We start from the raw sequence: 15,899 nt of genomic DNA on the forward strand, positions 1-15,899 counted from the left end.
ACTCCATGGAGTCAAACGCCTTGGCAGCGTCAAGCATGACAGCCGTCGCTGGTAGTTCGGGATCCATGGTGTGAAACATAGCAAACAGTGTACGTAAGTTATGGGAGGTGGACCGCGCGGGAATGAAGCCAGACTTATCTGGCAGTACCAGATTTTGCATGAGCGGCTGGAGTTGAGTGGCCAAAATCTTCACCAGGATTTTTGCATCCGTGTTTATGAGCAACACCGGCCGGTATGAATCACAACTAGTGGGCGGTTTATCCTTCTCAAGGAGTGTGATGATTAGCACCTCGCAAAGAGACAGTGGTAGCACATCCAGATCATAAGCCTCAGCATATATTTCTAACAGGTAAGGGGTGAGTTCCTCTGCATAGGTCTCGAAAAAAATCACAGGGGAACCCGTCCGGACCCAGCGCTTTCTTGTTGGGAAGGGCGTTTAATGCAGTTAGGATATCTTCCGCTGTAACAGGTGGCTGAGATATTCTTTCAGGCCATCCGACAGCCATGCGATTGCTACCTGGGACAGGTAAGTATCACGTTCAACAGTATCTGTCTCGCCTTGCGAGGTATACAATTTTGCATATGATTGCCGGAATTGGTCTGTAATGTCGGGGGCACTATAATGGTCTCGACCTGTGTCATCTGTAATCTTAGTGATGATATCCTGGCCCATACTTTTTTTTATCTTAATGGCCAAATGATGGCCCGGCCTCCCACCCTCCCCATAGGCGCGAGCAACATCACGTTTAGAGATGTAGCTCATCTCCTCCTCTACTAGCTTCGCATGCTCGAGTATAGTGTCCTTAATGGATGCCAGAGTCATCTCACAGTGCGCAATCTCGTAGTCCAGCTCCAGCCTTGTCAGAGTAGCCTCCACCATAGTTAATTGGCCTCACAGGTCCTTTAAAATGCCAGATGATGTACCTATGCAGGTGCCCTGAATAGTAGCTTTGAACCCTTCCCAGAGCACACCAGCGCTATCTACCGAGCCTTTATTGTGCACAAAATATTGTGTGATGGCCTCACGAATGGGCTCTAGATAGAGAGGATCCAGCAGCGTTTCAGGCCGGTAGAGCCAGGTAAAGAAGCTTGGAACAGTTTGTGGTACACAGAGGATGAGAAAGACCGGACTTGATCAGAAAGTGTGCGTGGCAATCCCTCCACATCCGACACCCAGCTCGCCGCCCCCTCCCTCATCAGCCAGTAATCGACATAAAATAATCTTTTTACATTTATATAATGACCACAAACTCAGGAAATATTTTAAATCTTTATCTAAATTAATTTCATGTGAACCACTTACAAAGTACAGTACAGGCTCTGTCACTTGTAGGAAGGAAGATTCAATTTATCAATCATCAAACACATACTTTATAGCTTGCAATGACTTATGCTCAGAAAGGAGAGGATAGAGAGAGAAGAACATCTGCACATACAAAGAAATAATAATTACCTAGGATGGTGTGAAAACCAACCCGCTGGCCAAGGAGGTGGGCAGGGTCCCTCGGGAAAGTTCAGGCGACAAAGACTTCAGGACAGGAATCAGGACAGGATAGATGACCTCTATAACACCGACGCTTGCGTAGCACCCCTCTCTGACACTCTCTTCCTCCTTGAGATTCTTCAGCGATCTTCTAAGTAAATTAATTTAGGATAGATGGTTCTGCATTTGATTCTTCATCAGCATCTCTCGTCACTCCGACAGCATCCCCAGCTCTGCAGCATTCAGCAAATCTCCATCGAACTAACTAAGACTACCTCAATTATACTCTTCGATAGTCATGTACCACCCATTAATGTTTCAATATCATTAAAAAAATACTAACTCTGATTGGACAGGCAAGGAAGGAAGATCATCAGACCATGCTTATTTTTCATCTTAGTCTATCAGTCTATTCTTCATAAATCCAACCCCTTAATTTTCATTCAACATTTTTATTCCCACCCATATTCACATCTTATTACAAACAAATGTTAAAAATGCCCATGCATGTCTATTCATTGAGGAGTCTACGATGCTTGTTCCCAGGGTATGTATCTTTTGTGTCCTTGGATGGCGTTCAAAAGTCTTGTCACTCTTCCGGCTCAATTTCACTAGGCATGCACAGAGGTCAGGTGGTTAACAGACTCTGGACTCATATAAAAGGCCCAAAATACGCACTAATATAAGAGTCAAAAAGGCAAATGTTAATTAAAAAAATAACTGGTTTCACTGTATACCACCTATTTCTACTCCAATCCCATCACATTTATTAATGCATTCCCTGCATTAGCATTAGTAAAATAGCTTGTGTTAATTTCAGCAAAGCAGATTCCAAGCATGTGAGCTTCCAAGCCGCTATCTTAATAGTGTCTGCTCATGCGCAAGAAATTACCTCCAAGCGACAGCTCGTCATACTGGGTGCATGCAGCTGACGCATGCGCAATAAAGATTTCCCGTTAGCAGCCATTTTAGAATTTCGCTCGAGTTACTTATTAGTAAACACATAGGCAAGCTTCTCTGTCTTTTATGTTCAATGTGGTGCGTATTAGTTTTACACAATACTTAATTAATACACTACTAAAAGTTAAATGAGAGGATTGCTTCCGAGCAAGTCTCTTTTCTACGAGTCCTTGCTCTATCAGTACCAATGATACTCAAAGAATGGGTGTTAAAGTGGTCACCAGGGTCTTAAGCAGTGTTTGTGCCAACCTGAGTGACCTAAGTAAACTGATGACAGCAGGCCTACCACAGCAGACTGCAGCAGCACTGCAAAATGCTCGAACTCGAATTTGCCCTCACCACGTGTGGCAAATACAATGCACTGTTTAATATATGCCAGTCACCCCTAATGAATGCCTCCTGAGCCCAGGAGGCAGGGTGAATTATATCAAACGTGTGGACATACATATAAGTGCAAGCTTATATGTATGTCCCTTTTATTGCCTTTTCTATTAAAGGGTACTATAAATGATAAGCGGTCCACAGGATAACATCAGCTGACACCTGGGCAAACTCGAGGTCATCAGTTCCATTATGGTACTGCCAAAATATTGAATGTTTAGTATCAAAAAACTTTCCTCATAACCCCTGACATGATTCTTTTGTTGAGGACGATGTGGCATGCTCCCAGGTGGCTACCTTAGAGGTTGCCCAACTGGTTTCCCCAGCCTTTCCTCTGCTCTTGCTGCCAGCCAGCAGCTGCTGCCATCAAGACAGAAATCTGACTCCTTGACAGGAGTCAGAAACAATGGCCTGGACGGGAAGGAGGTCACACCTCCCTCCCTGATAGGATGGCAAGTGAAGTGGCAAGTCAAGTCGTTGAGCTTCAAAGCCTTCACCACATGTGATGTGCAACTAGGCAGCCTCCCAAAGGAGGAAACAGCTTTCCTCCTGCCCCCAGGCACATCTGCACCCAGGCATGAGGGAAAATTAGGTATACAGGGGTTGCTGTAGAGTACAGGGTTCTGGGTAGAAAAGGTGACCCACGCCTTGGATGTTGTCACCTCCGGGTCGGATTAGCAGCTGGGCCACTTGCACCCACAACCCTAACGCCCCTAAATCTAGGATTTAAGGGCTACCCCTGACACCAGAACCTCTGTTCTGATTTGACTTGCAACAAAGGTCAAATAAGAAAACTGTGTATGGGGCAACAGGATCTGCACAAAACAAAGGAATTATACTGTGCACCTGTGTCAATCTTCCCTGAAGGGACCCTTTTAATAGCCAAAGTTAACTCCAGACTCCACTGGACGGGAGGCACTAGTACCCTGCAAACCGCAGGTAAAAAGAACGTACCAGAACAAAAGAATTGCTGGCCTGGTGGCTTAGGAATGTGACATGCTCGTGGGCCACACAGACCACTCCTGGAATTTATGAATTGGACAAAGACATAGACTAGTGCCAGCAAGCCGAAAGAGTGGTGTACCAGAGCAGAGGTTGCCGCAAAAAAAATTGAAAAAGGTGTGGGGCAACTGGAGTGCCTACCGTGAGCATGGGGACACCTAGGGGTAGATGTGATGAAGCAGATATAATGAGGATGCCTGTTGCATTGGGGGCAGGGTGCTGGGGATGCGCAGTCGCCATGTACTCTTGATTGCCAATTTGTTGCCATGCTACGATGCTGTATGCCATTCTAATGTACAGCACTCTGCAATGTATCCAATGACCTGTATTTTTACAGCTGCTTTAAAAATTAAAAGATGTTAAAAAAAAAAAAGAGAAGCACTGGCCATCAGGCCCTCTGAGGGTTCACCCAAAAGTAGATTATCCAGTGCATTATCGGAAACTTAATCCTGACCTCCAGTAAGTTTCACATGGCTACAGTTTTAAGCAACTACCTTCGGATGTCGAAATAACTTTCTGCTGAGCTTACAGCTGCCAAGGCTTGTTGGTAGCCAGTCCGACAACCACTACCTTCGCTCGATGCTGCACCCCGAGGGAACACTACAAAAACGTTATCCGGTGTTAGCAGTGGCTTTGTTGTCAACCTTTTGCACCCATTTCCTCAACAGCTACTTGTAAGCATTAAAATCAGATCCCTCACGGCTCCCGCTTCAGCACCAAGGACAGTAGGGACAACTCCGCACCTGGGCTTCGTGAGCCAGGTAATATCAAACTGACTGTCGTGGCTTGGTCCTGAGACTCGCATCAGCAGTACCTTCCTTGGGATCCTCGTAACTCAAACTGCAAGTGACCGATTGTCACTAATGCTTTTTTCCATTGACCACAATGATAGTTATTCAGTACTGTTTTTCACCAATTTCATTTTGTTTCTAAAACCGTTAACTCCTGTTATACTTACCCACCTAACTTTGTTTTGGTGTCTAAATTTATATGAAGATACTCCGCCTTCCTACAGACCTTAAAAAAAACAGTAGGTGGGGCAGTCTGCGTCCATATAAACTGAAAAGAAAATGTGATTTAAGATTATCTATGTTGACATAATGCTAATTAATACATTGCATCTTGTACAACTGACTGCTTATCCATCATCAACTGAAGTATTGAGATTAATTGTAGATTGTGGACAGCAGAACCTCTTGAAATAGATGCCAAAGTCGAGGGCAGATGCTCAAAGTCAGTATTTCAGAATTCCAGGCTCTCCTAGCCCAATCTGGAATCGCCAATATCAGTTGCGCTTGGTCTCACCTGACTTTAAGGAACCGTGGGATCAGCAGCAGAGGCAGGAACGTGTGTAGGAGGCCCATATTTCATAAAAGAGAGCACATCTAATAGAGACCCACAAGTGGGAAACTCTAGATTGCAGAAGGGTAGACATTGAGTGTTTTGGGAAACAGCAAAGAGGTTTATCAATGGCTCCCCACAGCTTGTGCAGATACCACTTCTAATGCAGACACCACACATGGTTTGCAAGATTAGTTTGCCTGTTCTGTTGCTGAAGGATCCAGACAGGTGACAGTCCGTGAAGTTTCAGCCATCACCATAACCCCAAGTCGCTCTGCTTAAGTACCACATTGTGGTTGTGTTGTCCACTAGCACCTGAATCCGACTCGCCTTGAGGGGCAGGAGCCGCTCGCAAGGCAGGGCAAATGGTATTTAATAGTAGGACATGTAGATATTTAATGTTAACCTGGCTTACAGTAACTAGCGCCCAAAAGATATTTTTCACTGTGGCAGACATAGCTGCCCTATGTAGAAAACCAGAACACTGATTAAATATCCTAAATTTGTTTTTAGAGAATGGGACTAGGTAGAAAATTAAATTTAACAGCTACTTGTAATAGTTATTAAAAATCCCATTCAATGGTGAAGGCTGATTTTTTTAATGAATACTAAAGAAAAACAACCTTTAGAAAGTTATACTTTCCCTGCCTACAGTTCCCGGGGGCTAAGCTTGCATTTGCTCTCTCACTTCTTCCAGCCAGTAATTAGAATTTGAAGATGTTTAAAAACTACTCCCAGAGCAGAGGAACAAAGGCCTGGGTGTGGGTAAGTCGTGTTGTTCCCTTGAAACAACGACCAGTGTTGTTGGGCCCGGAAACTAGATTAACCCCTTTACTGCTAAGGCAATATTATTGCTGCCATTCACTTTCCATTGAAATCAATGGAAAGTCCATGACGAGTTACCCTTGTCATTAGCGGCGAAGAGGTTAACTTCAAAGAGGCCTCTCCTGTCACACACAAAGGTATGTCACAGTGGGCCCCTTTTTGACCTTCAAGGGCCAGATATAGGTGAAATAGATTTACCGATTTTTAATTACCGAATGTTACCGATTCGGTAATTAAAAAAATCGGTAAATCTAAGGGTTGGATATGTAGGTATTCCAGATGTGCTGGAATACCGATTCGGAAGAATTCGGTATTTACAGATTCGGTAAATACTGAATCGGTAATGCCCATGCATTCCTATGGGCTTTGAAGCCCATAGGAATGAATGGGCATTACCGATTCGGTATTTACCGAATCTGTAAATACAGATTTTCACAAGGGTGCAGGGGGTGTAACTTTGACACCCTCTGGCACCCCCAAAACAGGCTCGGGTGCCATGTGGCAGCCATACATGCCCTAAAGGCAGGTCTGCCTGTCACATGGCATAGATGTGCATGCACACCGGAATCGGTATTTTACCATCAAATTGGATTTGATGGTAAAATACCGATTCGGTAAGGTCTCTGGGACTCTGAAGAGTCCCACCTACATCTGGGTGCCTCAGAATCGGTAAAGTTACCGAATTTCTATTTTACCGAATCGGTAATTTTACCGGTTTGGTAAAATAATGCCCCCTACATACCTGTTACCCATTTACCGATCGGTAACGGCCGAAATCGGCCGTTACCGGTCAGTAAATGGCCTGAAACGGCCACCTACATCTGGCCCCAAGTGTCAAATCCTGCTGAAGTGTTAAACCTGGTTTGACAGGTCTGCTGGGATTTGCATATAACATCGGGGTGCACTTCAAAGGTAGGGAGACAGCGTGCCATAACAGTATCTAACCTTATGTTTAATGGAAAAAACGTTTTCACTCTACCAAACCTCAGTTTCAGGGTTAATTTGAGTACAGTGACTACCTCAACTGGATTTCAGTGTTACACCCGGATTACCATTGTATACTCCCTACCCTCAAGCCCACGTTAAATTTTGCTGAAGACTTTCATACTCTTGGAAATGTTCTAAGTGGGTACGGAACTTTTACTCTACGACACGAAGAACAATCTTCCACATCATGGTTGAAACTCAAACTCCAGATGCAGTCATCATGGGGGTCGGTAATAGACATCATTTTACCGCACTCCCTGCAGGGCTTGAAGCCGGTCTTCTTGGATGACATCGTCGAAGAGACAGGATACAAAGAAGCAGAAATATGCAACAAAATGGCAACAAGGTACCAGATGGCTACACAGATTCCCGATAACCGTTAGCGTCGACGACGCAGAAAAAAGGGAACTGATGTCATCACGCTGGCGTGGGCCTATTATAGGTGTCGGTGACGTCAGCGGAGTCGCGAGCTGAGCCGTATCTCTGTGATGTCCTATCCACGTCGGCGCGAGGCTACGAAAAGAATTTCCGAATGTTGCTGGCGCAAGGGGGATATTCACAAGGTGAGGAATCCACACGGCAGATGTATCTATCAGAAATAGAGGGAGGAAAATGAGCAGAAAAGGCAAAACAGAGCAAGAAACTAGCAGAGGAGCCCAAACATTTGAAGCAGGTAGGCGGACAGCAGACTGCGGACAAGCGGGACAAGAGAACTGTTCCAAGGGAGCTGGCATGATCACCTCAATAAAATATTGAGATAAATAAATGGCAGAGCAGAACGGTACGAAGGCTCGATGAATGAACATCAGCACACACAAAGCAGAGGTCCTTGCAATAAGCTTGTTGAATCGGTACATGACAGTACCCATCCGGCATGCCCGGGGACACTACTAACCCCCTGGGATCCAAGACAAGCAAAACATGAGAAAATGTGATTTTTAACTTTGGCTTTTAGAGGAACGAGATCAATGCCCCGAGGTCCAAAATTGGTCTCAGACCGCACTCCTTCTTGGGACCAGGAAGTTTCTGAAATAGCAACACAATCACCTCTTTCCCTTGATGATGACTTCAGTTGCTCCCTTCATCATCACTTATATGGAGAAAACAGCAGCTTGATTCTATGACACTCGAGCAGTTGCAGCAGAAATGTGAGAGAGGGTGTATAGAAAAGGAAGAACATAACCTTGCTGAACAACTTAAATGGCCCATTCATCTGCCTTAATCAAGCACCAGTGGGAAAACAGATGTGGATTTCGCCCCTAATGACCGCAATGGTTGTTGGAAGGGTAGCTAAAGTGGCTTGCTGGTGGTCAAAAATGAGCTGAATTACTGCTGCTTTTGCAGAATTAATCTCCTGTCACTGCCCAGAACACCACAAAAAGGAAGAAAGGTCGAGAGGGCAGCCCTTAGAGACAGGCATGGCCTCTTGAGTATCCTCTGAACTTCTGATGCTGAAGATGGAATTGGCAAGTTGGGAAAAGTAACCTCATGGAGCGAGTAGTAGTTCTGCTATGCTTACTGTGTTTAAGAGGCATGTCTTCTTTCTAATTAAACAGTTTGGCCCCATAACAGGGCATGCACAGAAAAGCTGTTAGAGAGCACTGAAGTATGGTGCCATAGTGCGAGCCACAAAACATTTTCTATCTAAGCCAGACCATAACAGATATTTTGCAATTACCTGCCCATTCTGCACTGTAGCGTGAAGGAGATTAATACGTTTTCAGGCAATGTGAATAAAACCTCACTTCCGATGTCCTAAAGGAAGTGAGTGTGGTGAACCAGGATACAAACAGCATTCATGGAGCGAAGAACTAGGCAGACTAATGAAAACATCTTCTTACTCATAGCAGCCATTCCTTTTGATTTCTTGTTTGGGATGACATTAGAAACGACTTTGTGTTGACTTTGATTGTGGAAGCCAGAACTATAATGCGCTCAGTTGTAGGATGTGACAACAGGAATGTTGTCGATCACCTGGTGAACCTCTGTGTCAAGCCACAAGAAAACAATTCATTGGTAGACTCAAGCCATACCACCATGACAAACTAACTCATGGCTTTGTTAAACAAGAGCAATGGCTCTGAAGGTGGAGGCTGCAAAAATGTTGTTGGAAAGTTTTTAGTCTCTGTTGTAAATCAATCCTTATGTGCCACCACTGCAAAAGATGCACACTTGTCTGTTGAAGGTCTCAAGAAAGAAACTGATTCTGTCTCCGATGGGATATACATTGAGGTTTTTTAATATCAAGATGTAAGCCAGGTTCAGTGAAATGAAAAGGGAACAAGTGATCTGTCTCTTCACAGTCATCTTCATTATGCGCAATATGGCAAGGCCTTGGGCACCAGAATCTAAGCAATAAAGAGCTTTGTCTTCAAAAAATAATGCTAACGAAGCAGGGGCCTGGGGAAACTCTTCCTCAAACTAAGTCTGAGATTAATGGGAAGGAGCTTGCTGTATCCAGTTCCAGATCTGAAACCAGCATCAAATTCAATACTGGTGACCCTGGAGCCAAGGGCTGTGCCAATGGAGGAAGAACCTAAAGAGTCTGCAGCATTGCAGTGCCATCAATCTCTTGCGCTGAAGGGTGAGTAGGCTGGCTTCATTTCGGGTCAGTCAGTGCTGGGGAGAGTGTTTGCCAAAAGTAGTCCAACTCAAGGACCGGCAGACCTGTTTAGTTCAAAAGCGCACAAGAGGGATCAAGAACATTTTTGTAGAGTAATAGCATGGCCTCTTTGAAGACTGCCATTTTTGCAAGTCTCGACAATGGCACTTGGGAACTCTGATGCAGCCGCTCAAGAGTCGGAATTTAACTGAGTCTGAAAACATAGCCAGAGTATTGTTCCTCAAACGCAGACTACGAGACCTCTCCCCAAACACCTAGACTTCAAAGGGCTTTGCATATTTCTTTTCTTGTGTTCTCTTCAACTTGTTCTTCGACTTCGATTTGGGCTTGCCCAAATATGGAGAATGGGCCGGGGAGAGGCCCCATAACTTAGAGGCGAACCAAGTTAGTATTTTGTCCTCAGTTACCAAACGTTTGGCCTCTGTGATTGGTTTTAGATGCATCAGGGGGCATATGTTGCAGAACTTATAGTTTTGCTTGGAGACAAAGTACCAAATACAGACGTCATGCACGTTTGTGGCCGACATATGCTTGCTACAAGCCCAGCGTAGCTTGAACCCTGCTGTCTTTGGAGGAGGCATCCCTGCACAATGCCAAAAAAGTTTGGGACAAGCTTTGGTAAACAACAGAATTTACAGTAGTGGAACCATAGATCTCTGTCTAAGGGCTCTAGCCATTCTGTTCAGAGGGAAGATGGAGACCTGAAGGAGGCAACAGAACGCTCTCCTGGTGTACCAGGTGAAGAGTCTGTGCTAAAAATATCCTTCAGAAATAAGAGTTTTCTTTGTTCTGGCCCAAATAGGTTTGCTATGAAGTTTAGCTAAGGCGAGGCAAATGCATTTGGTTTGTTATTAACCAACTATATTGAGAAGTGAAGATTAAATACAGGACACATTTACAAAGTATTCTGCTAAAGGGGCCCTATACTTTCTACACAATTAACTTATACTGCTTTACTTTTTTTTCAACAGGTATTTCCTAATTTTTTCATAATCAAGTAATCAAGGAAGTTTTACATTTGCACGTTTTATTAATCCAAAATTCCAGCTTCAATCCACTGTGTAGACTTTTTTATTTTACCATGCACTGAATATTTTCTTGATATCCTCCCCACATTACAATAGATCTTGGTGATCTTGGAAATTTTAGTAGTGATGTAACATTCATCATCGCTCAGCTAAGCCGGAAAAATCTTACACCAAACTCCCTAATGCCACACAAACGCCTGTCGTTTCTGTGACTTTCTTACTATTCAGGTGGTCCATGTGTTTCTCTTCCAAAATGCTTTATTAGCACTGCAACATTTATCATTGTTGAAAATGCCTCAACATTTTACACTTCAGTTTTAAATGAATTTCGAAAATCCAAGAACTTTGAACAATATCTGCTGTCCAAATTCCAAGATCGTTCATAGTGAAAAACAGATCGCTATAATACAATTTTTCTTAATTCAGTGACTGAGAGGGGGCACTGTGGGCTATAGAAATTGGCATTAAATACATTTTCAATGTCGGCCCTGACATGCGTAGAATTCAAAAGTAAATGTCAACCAAATACATCAGCAGCATTAACAAGAGATAAAAGTAAGAGGCTCAAAGCGAGTGAGACCTTGAACTGCAAATATCGGCCTCAAGACGCCCATACCTTTCCCGTTTCTGTTGCAGGAATGATACTCTCCCCTTCAGTCTTCTGATCTCCTCCCTTTTTGTTCGGATGAGTTCTTTGTTTCTATACAAGTACCTAGGCATAGAAAATGGAAGACAACTGAAGAACTGTAGCCTGCTCAGTTCACCTGTGTACAACATCTTGTGGATTTCCAGCACCCAATTAAATGATGACAGACCATGAGAAACAAATGAAAATTAAGCAATGTAGGGGCATGAAGGTTAACATCCAAATGCACATGAGGAAAAGTTACAGCATATAGCAGAAGTACGAAAAAGAGTGGAGTACAAGAAAACCTTAATTCCAGAGCAGACAAAGGACATGGGCACCGGGTCAGAAAATTGCACTTCGAAATTCTGCGTCTGCACTTTCAATACAGAAGTTGCTTAAATTTTAAATTTGCAAGCGAACATTTGAATATCTAAAGGTTTAAAGGTGCCACACAGATTTAGGATTTTAAAAGCAACTGCTCCAGTGCACCAGATGGTGTTATCGAATACCACAATGCAGTGCTTAATTTGTAAAATAATGACCACCATTGCCCAAAGACCATCTCAGAAGCCCTCGGCTGGCGCCGAAAGGCAGTGCAGTCCGGAATCCAACCAAGGTCAGGGACGGATTGGTAAAGTGGGCACTAGGGCGAAGGGCCAGTATCAGAGTTGCAGCTGTGGCCGCTTTTTTGGCAAGTGCGGTGACTGATTTGGGCTGTGTCTCTGCTGCTAAGATGCCTCAAGAGGCCCAGTGGGGGCCTGAGCGGCCTTTCAAGAGGCAGATGGGCCTCTATTACTTACCTTTTACAAACGCGGCAGAGGTGTCCTTCCCAGTCTCTTGCTGGGCTGGCCCATTAATGTATGCAGATTTGGCTGGGGGCCTTAGTAGAAGTGGCCTCACTTGTATTCAGGTGTGGATCACCATTATGAACTTTTCGATGCACGAACAGTCCTGGAAACATCTGCTTTTTAGGTCGAGCCATGAGTCAGCGCACATGCGCTGCTCTGTGAGACTTGTAGTGGAGTGTGGAATAGAAGCCCCATCCACTCTCTGCCCATATTTGTCATTGGCTTGTGTCCTTGTCCTTCATAAATTGCTGGCTTCCGATTCATAAATAGGGTGTTAGTCCCTCCTTAGTACTGCCTTGTCTTCATTTGTAACCTCCCATGGCGACTGGCCCTTTTACTTCGGTTGTTCAACAGTATGAGTTAATTAGTCTTATAAGCACTATTTTCTTTATCGAGTTTCTCTTACTGCAGGCCTGATGTGCTTTGTGTACATTCAGCGCGCAGAGTGCACTTTCTCTTTTTAAGCAGCCGGGAAGGGACACGGCGGCCACTTCTTTCCAAAACCATATTGCATTGCAAATATTTTTATTTTCAGTCACTGAGTTAGAGCGGCGGCTGCATAATGAAGTCGTGCAGCTCGTGCACAGAATCTCATTAGCAAGCACCCGGAAGAGAACACAGCTCTAAATAGGGCTCCATCTTTAAAGGTCTCTGTGCTGTGTAATTGTGGGAGAATTGTGCTAGACAATGAATGCGCACGATGGACCAGCAGGCATTTGCCCAGAAGAGATAGACTGATTAAATGCAAGTAGTCGAAAAATGCATTTCTCCGGAGCTGCATCTAAACTACAGAACATTCTCTCATTCTAGGAATCACCTATGACGACAGTCTTTACTTCTGAACTCAAAAACATTCTAACCCTACATCTACTGAAACACATTCTTACTATAAATGGTACATTGCACAGTTGCTTAATTTGTTAAAAACAAAACAACAAAAAAAACATGACAAATGCCAGAGCCCTCGTCAGGGGACCACCGTAGCTTGCAAGCCCATTGCCACTGCCCAAGCGCTGCCGACAGTACCTAAAAAACTACTAACGATCACACTTGTGATGACAATTCAGACTGTTCAAGGTTACAACCTTATGGCTGACTAGGGCGCGTATCCACAGCTAGAAGAGGTTTGACTCTGACAAGTCTGAAAGGATATTTTCCCCTGATGTAGGGCTTGTCCCGAAATGCATTGGGATTCCTACTAAATGCATTTGATCTTTCAGTTGTAGTGTGAGGTTCTAACACTAAGTACAGAAATTCTTCATAATGAATTAATGATGATCTACATCTGAATAATATGACGACAGAGTGATTAATAATTGGATGAAGTTTACAAATATTATATACGGATACTAAATACTCACATTGGAATGCAATAGTGGGGACATTGTTCTTTTCTAGGATAACCCAATCATTGTGATGTAATTTGCACGCCTTAGATCAGTGGGCAGTACCCACCTTCATCCAACACTTTAAAGAAGTTAGAAGATTCACAGTGAATTAACTTTGAACAAATGTAGGAGTGTGACATTTTCTACTTTGTATTTTCATTGTCTTGCTTTACCATTCTATGTCCATGCCTGTGGAATCAATGTCTGTTTAGACGGACAGCTGAGGTGTAACCTGCATAGCCTGATGGCCCATCACTAGGCTGATTGGCTGAGATAGAGTGGTGGGATGAGTTGTCACTGACACCTGAATAGGGCTATGCCTGGCCTCTCGCAATGCTGTCTCTGCCCCCCTCTAGTGTGTCTGTAGCCAAGGAATGGCAAGGCAGGATCTTGTGGACAACAAACTTTCCTTTAACCCTTTCACTGCGGCGGCTATTCCGCCGCAGTGCTAAGGGGCGGGGGTGGCCTATCGGCGATCCCGCGCTGGTGACGGAACCGCTCCGTCAAGCCCCTCGGGTGAGCTGTGTTTGTGACGGAACAATTCCGTCACGGTCCCGCCCGCTCAATAGAACACCCCGTGCAGGCACGAAATCTGCGCCGCGCAGGCGCGGCGAGCGGGCAGTGACGGAACCATTCCGTCACAAGCGTGGGAGGGGTTAAAGTATGCTTACGTCAAAGGCCAAAAGGGGTGTAAGTATTGGACCTATAACCCCAAATCTTTAGAATACTTTTAGAGTATGGACTCTGCCAAGAAGAAGAGCCGAAGAGATGTCAGGAGTAGTACTGTCCCTTTGCTTGTGTTGCTTTGCCGGGTTGGAACTTGTATCCTGCTTTCCCATGGCTCTCCACAGCTTTGTGTGTGCTTGCCTCCTATTGGAAGTCTAAGGGCCATCAAAGACTTCATTTGCAGCTTCTCTTAGCTCCTCTGCTGGGAGTTCTGACCCGCCAAGTGGTGCCCATTCCAGTTCTGGGCCCTTGGAGGTAGTTCTGCTGCTTCAAGACTGGCAAATCCCTGCATCGCCCTTTCAGCGCTGTTTTTCCCGCCACAAGCTTGACGTGTGGTTGAAAAACCAACGCACAGCCGTGGTGCGGCAGAAATAAAAAACGATGCAGCGCCTGTTTACGGCCTGAAGAACCGCCACAGCCCGAATCCAGAGCACTGTGTCTCCGACATCAGAGACCCTCGCTCCGACTTCGAAGCTGGCCTTGCTGTACGACTTAAGGAATCTAGGCATCACCTGTCCGCGGAAGTGGAAATCGATGCAGTGCCTGTTTTGTTGCAGCCTTGACGCGCCTGGATTTTCTCAAGCATTGCACCTGTGCGCCAAGTTTCCAACGCAACGCTCCACTAAAAGGAGTCACCTCTGCAAATCAACACATCACTTCTACTTGCAGTAAGGAATCGACCCAAAACTTCAGCTGCGTGCAGCAGAAATGACTCCTCCATTCCCCTGGGACTCAAGAACAGATGCATCACTGAGTTTTCCAACACTTTCCTCCTTTACGGCTGTTCTTCGTCTTGGATTTTGATGCATCAAAGGTACTTTGTGCTAAAATCAAAGCATCCATAGAATTCTATGGACAGAATTGCCTAACCTTTTAAAGCACAAGTTACTACCTGTGTAACGATATATCTGTAAGAGACATTAGTTAGTGATAGATTTCTTACCTTAGAATATTTCCCAGGCGTCTGACTGGATCCGGAAAGTTTTCTGCTTAGCAGTAACCCTGCACGCCGGTAGGTGGCGTCATAAGGCTCCGCGTCCGTCACTGGTGTCATACTAGGGCCCTAAAAGGGGATGACCTTAACCCCAAGTAATCGGCTCGCAGAACGGGGAGGATGGGTGGGCCGGTAAGGAATCTATCACTAACTAATGTCTCTTAAGATATATCGTTATACAAGTAGTAACTTGGGCATCTGAAAGAGACACGTTAGTGATAGATTCCTTACCTCAGAATAGATACCCTAGCAATACCAACCCCAGTGGTGGGTATGCAAACAAGATGACACCAAAAAATTACGTAACACAGAACAGCCAAAGAAGCTGTCTCTCCGGACCGGACTGTCAAGGCAGTAGTGCTTGGTAAACGTGTGCAGAGAGGCCCACGTAGCTGCCTGACAAGTGTCCTGCAAGGGAACACAGCGTCCCAAGGCAGTAGTGGCTGCAGTCTCCCTGGTCGAATGGGCACGCAGCCCCACAGGAGTCTCCTTCTTGGCCAAGGAGTAACATGCTTTGATGCACATAACAACCCACCGGGAAATGGTTGGTTTGTGCACAGCCCGACCTTTCTTGGCGCCCATGTAACCAACAAAGAGTTGATCATCCACCCGGAATTGTTGTGTACGCTGCTGAAGCCTCTTCTCCTCCCTGGAAGGAGGCGGAAAGAAGGTGGGAAAAGTGATG

General features: G+C 44.9%; 1 protein-coding gene across 7 annotated transcripts in view; it reads right to left on the reverse strand.

Annotated features, from left to right (window-relative positions):
- The window catches only part of USP28 (ubiquitin specific peptidase 28), a 504,161-nt gene that overhangs the window by 272,486 nt on the left and 215,776 nt on the right, over window positions 1-15,899 (reverse strand). For all 7 annotated transcript variants that reach the window (XM_086957384.1, XM_086957380.1, XM_086957386.1 and 4 more), the window contains exon 12: window positions 11,247-11,342. In XM_086957384.1, coding sequence (XP_086813510.1) covers window positions 11,247-11,342 — 96 coding nt within the window. The remainder of the gene's footprint in view (window positions 1-11,246; window positions 11,343-15,899) is intronic.

Source organism: Lissotriton vulgaris, chromosome 2_1 (assembly GCF_964263255.1).
Source record: "Lissotriton vulgaris chromosome 2_1, aLisVul1.2, whole genome shotgun sequence".
Taxonomy (NCBI): Eukaryota; Metazoa; Chordata; class Amphibia; order Caudata; family Salamandridae; genus Lissotriton; species Lissotriton vulgaris.